Source organism: Anthonomus grandis, chromosome 11 (genome assembly GCF_022605725.1).
Source record: "Anthonomus grandis grandis chromosome 11, icAntGran1.3, whole genome shotgun sequence".
NCBI lineage: Eukaryota > Metazoa > Arthropoda > Insecta > Coleoptera > Curculionidae > Anthonomus > Anthonomus grandis.
Window position 1 is genome coordinate 24,913,827 of NC_065556.1, and position 4,724 is coordinate 24,918,550.

Below are 4,724 nucleotides of genomic sequence, written 5' to 3' on the forward strand. Positions count from 1 at the left end.
AAAATTTAGTAAATATAAAAAACTAAATCCCCTTTAACTTCATTCCACCAATTGTTCTAGTATTCATGAGTTTTGAAATTATTAATAGTAAAATTGTGGACATTTAACAGAGTTTTATAGCAAAATTATTAGATTATTATTAGAGTTATTTATAGGATATATCTTCACTGGTTAAACAAATACGTGACATTTAACTTCCATGGGTTTCTCTTTATTTTACAAATTTTCCTTTGACTCAAAATCATATTCTTAATACTGCTTTGTATCCCTTTGTATCCCTTTAAAATCTTTCCTGTTGTTAGCCTTTAATATTAAATATATCCTATAATATAAAATATACTGTTATTTTTCACATTAAATTAGTTTATTCTCTATTTTTTTTATCATAGAAATTTCTAGTATTTACTCAAGTAAACAATTAATAGATTTGTAATAAATATGTCCCTTAAGTTGTCTAGCTCTAGTGATTTCTATAAAAGTAGCTGATTTTTTTTACTTAAATTTTTACTTAAAAACCATTTCTATTTGCCTTAACCCTCAATCAGAACCGCTTTACAAACTTAAAAATTTTCAATTTTTCAGATGCCTTCAGTATTATAGTGGATTTATCTTATTCAGTCCCTTAACAGTAGTATTGCAACTAGTGATATAAAGGGTAATATTACCGTAGTAACATTACCGATAATTTTAGTAATATTACTGCAAGACCGGTAACATTGGTAATATTGGGGTTTTTTTTTCACTCTATAGAAATGATTCTATATCTAATTTTTTTATTAATACACCTCTTCCGGTATTTTATAAATTAATCCATACCGAAGATAACAGACATTTAGCAACATTTTTGGCCTCAGAAATTGAAAAAGTATTGGGAGAATTGGGAGCTTCAAATTTTTTGGCTATTTTCACCGACAACGAAGCTAACATAAAAAAGGCTCGTGACATAGTTAGCAGCAAGTACAATTACATAACTAATTATGGTTGTATTTGTCACGGTCTAAACCTTCTGGTTGAAGACTTCTTGAAATTAGACCATTTTGCTAATTTTAAAAAATTCGCAGATTTTACATGGAAGGTTTGAAAAAATCCAGTTAAACAAAACGGGCCGATACATCTCTTTAAAATTACCGGTGAAAATAAGATGAGGTTCCTTTGTTTCTTGTTTAAAAAGCTCTTTGGACACTAAACATTCATTGAAAAGTTTAGCAGTTGATGATAATTCAGATATTTCTGATGTTCTTTCAACAATTACAGTAAGACTTCTTCAAAATTAAATGAATTTTGGTTACAAATAAAAGCAACTTATGACTTGTTCCAGCCGACCAGATCTCTAAGTAAAAAATGTTTTTTGAAGCCAACGGGCCAACAATCTCAAAAGTGTTTATCTGCTTATTTGAAATAAGATCTATACTACGTGACAAAGTATCAAATTTATTCGTTACTATGTTGGAATCTCAGAAAATATGTTCAATTCTTGAAAAACGAGAAAATAAATGTTTAAAATCCGTTCATCTTGCTGCCTACCTATTAGAACCAAACCAACGTGGCAACAATTTAATTAAAGCTGAAAATTTTGTTGCGACGGAGTTCATCTATGAAATTGCAAGGCGTCATCCAAAATATTCTTCAGAAGTAGGTCTCATTATGGAAGCACTTGCACAGTAAGAAATTAGAGGTGGTAATAAAATATTTCCAGCGAAAAATGTATGTCTGGGCATGTTTGGTGGGCAGGAATTTGCTCCAGTTCTAAAATAAGTAGATTGGCTGTAGACATTTTAAATTTACCATCGTCAACAGCCGCAACCGAAAGAACATTTAGTACTTATGGATTTATTCATCGGCAAAGAAGAATAAACAGGCTTACCGTGAAAAGAGCCGGAAAACTAACCTATATTGCCCATAATTATAATTTACTAAACGAAGATCATTCAAGAAGAGAAAAAGCTATTGAGGATTCTGAGGAAGAAATTGAAAAAGAAGATCTCGGTTTCGAAATTATAGACTTGACTGAATTAACCAAGGAGAAAAAAGAATCAGATGAAGAGGTTGGGGATGATGAGGATGGTTTACCATTATCCACTTTATTAGGTAGGTCATTCTGACTCGTTTTTTTGTGTTTCCTAATGTTTTTACAGTTTTGAATTAAAAAAACTAGTAATAGTTAAAAAGCGGTTTTTTTAATAAATTACCAATATTACCGTAATATTATCGGTAATTTTACATCTTTAATTGCAACCTAATTATTTTTTTAGAGTAACATAGAATAAATTAAACATAATGATAATCTGAATTATTATATTTACCATTAATATTATTGTATATTTATTTATGAAAAATGTGCTACATTTGTAAATAAAAATATAAAATTATTTTAATTTATACAATACAATAAATTCGTTAGACATTGCGTTCCACTGAATTTGCGAAATATCAACAAGTGTGATGTTTTCAGCATGTTGTGCCACATGTTTTCTAGGTTATTTATGTTGATTTGTAATCTATGTTAGTAAAATAAAATAAACGCTTATAAAATTTAAAAAAAAAAATTAAAAAATTTAATAAATAGAAATTTACAATTTTGTATTAATAAAAAAATTAAAAAATAATCTTATATAAGCAAGAAAATTTTTAATAACGTTTTGACATTAATGATCATAACATTGATAATAGTGATAATATACTATTAATATACTATATTTACTATCTAAATTACTTACAGATTCTATATTTAAGTTTTTATAATTACATTTCTTTTTAATTTCATTTATATATCTAAAAAATATCTTTAGCAAATTTCGCCTAAATTTTATATATAAAATAAGCAAAATATTCCAGTGTTGTTCTGAGCAATACGCATAACCTACGAATATTCCTGAGATGCATTTATGTAAAAAAATATTATCTTTTTTTCATTTATTTAAATCGGATCAATATGAATGATAAAAAAAATCTACTTAGTCCTTCTAAGTAGATTTTTGAAAAAAATTAATAAAATGTCTGAAGATTTTTTTTTAATCCTATATTTGCCTCAAAATGGTGAGACATATAAGAAAGTATCATTGGTTTTAGGAAGTCGAAAACAGGACAAAAACATGCAACTTCAAAATAGTGAGGATTAAATTGTAGTGAAATTATAAGGAGAAAACACGAAGTTATGAGGAGATATGAGCTTTGTTTTTTCAGAACCACCTTGCAAGGTTGCAATTTTTTTACATTTAGCCTAGTACTTGCAAATTACAAACAAATTAATTACAATATTTACATAACTTAGTATTTTCTTGGTTGAACAATGGGCCCTACAGAATTCAGTTGCTTTTACACAAAAGTACTGAATACTTAATTTAACTATAACTTAAATAAATATTTTGTTTACGTAATGGAACTTGGCGTTCAGCTGCTTTTTCCACTAGATACATATATGTACTTTAATAAACATTATAACATGATTTCAAAACCATAATCAGACAGGTACCACATGTTCTATTTACCAGTCACTATAGACCATAATATTAAAAAATTGTACGGAATGAAAAAAAAAATACATCTAAGTACCGTGGGGCTAAAGGAGGAAAATAAATTAGTAGATTCATCTAGAAAGAGTGCCATGGCAATACCAATTAGTGAAAATCAAAGAGTGATTGTTTGAAATATTATAAATTAAAGTATAAAATAATTTGGGCAATATACAGGAGAGTGATCTTTTAAAGAGTTTTTGGCGATGTTTGTGTACTGTCAGAGTGTACCTCTTTGCCATAGATTCAAAGTATGAATATCCCTTCTAAATTGCAATTTATCATAAATATATCAATGCCCTTTATGTTTAGTAATTTTAAAACCTAAAGAATACAAAGAAAGCTTGTGCCGAATATTCATATTTAGGCAATTAGACCTTCGAAGATATGGGGTAATTCTAGTTTTTCTATTTAGGTCGTAAATAAATCTGGTACCTAAATTTTGCACTTGCTCACATGCTCACAGGCTCCATTTTTACGGAAAAAAAAAGAAAATGGACCTCTTCGCGTATTTAGAAGAAATATGAACTTGAGGTATAATAGATTTTTTATATACGTAGGAGCTGAAGTTTTGTCTATCAAACTCTGAGCTTGTTTTTTCTTTTCGGTATTATACCTATAATAACTATAATACTAAACCTATAATAACTATATATATAACTATATTTTGAATATTGAATTTGAAAAAAATTAAAAACCTATTTATTTAGTAAAAATACTTAATTTGAACCAACGTTTCGTTAGTTAAATCAAGATATCATTAAATAAATTATCAAGGTAAATGAAGTAAAATTAAATTACAAGTATAAAAAAATTTACTTACCTTTTTTAACCTCTTGCTTGCCTTTTTTTACTTTGGTTCTTCCAAATTAATTTTAATCTAAATTTAATTAACAATTTTATTATACTTCGTAATCCACGTAGCTTTTAATAGATCCACATGAAAATTGCTCCTCCAAATTATTTACGACGTTCTGGAATTTAAATTCTAAATAAATTAACAAGTGATCTGCTACTACTACATCGACTATCTTAATTCTATTATTCTTATTATTTATATTGGACATCCTTATCATAGTTACGCCACTGTAGGTTACCGTTTATACTAGTCACCCAGATTAGGTGTGGCGAATGTGGAGCCCATAAGGTAAATTGGTGAAGCGTTTTTAATTAACTTATTAAATCTTTTGATGTTTTAATGGCATCATAGTG

The 4,724-nt window shown here is 27.7% G+C and overlaps 1 protein-coding gene across 1 annotated transcript; it reads left to right on the forward strand.

The window, feature by feature from the left end:
* Nucleotides 1–1,443: 1,443 nt before the first annotated feature.
* LOC126742490 (uncharacterized) lies at nt 1,444–2,102 on the forward strand. The gene is given in 2 exon segments (XM_050449131.1): nt 1,444–1,681; nt 1,684–2,102. Coding segments are annotated over 2 exon segments (657 nt in total).
* The last annotated feature ends 2,622 nt before the right edge of the window (nt 2,103–4,724 follow it).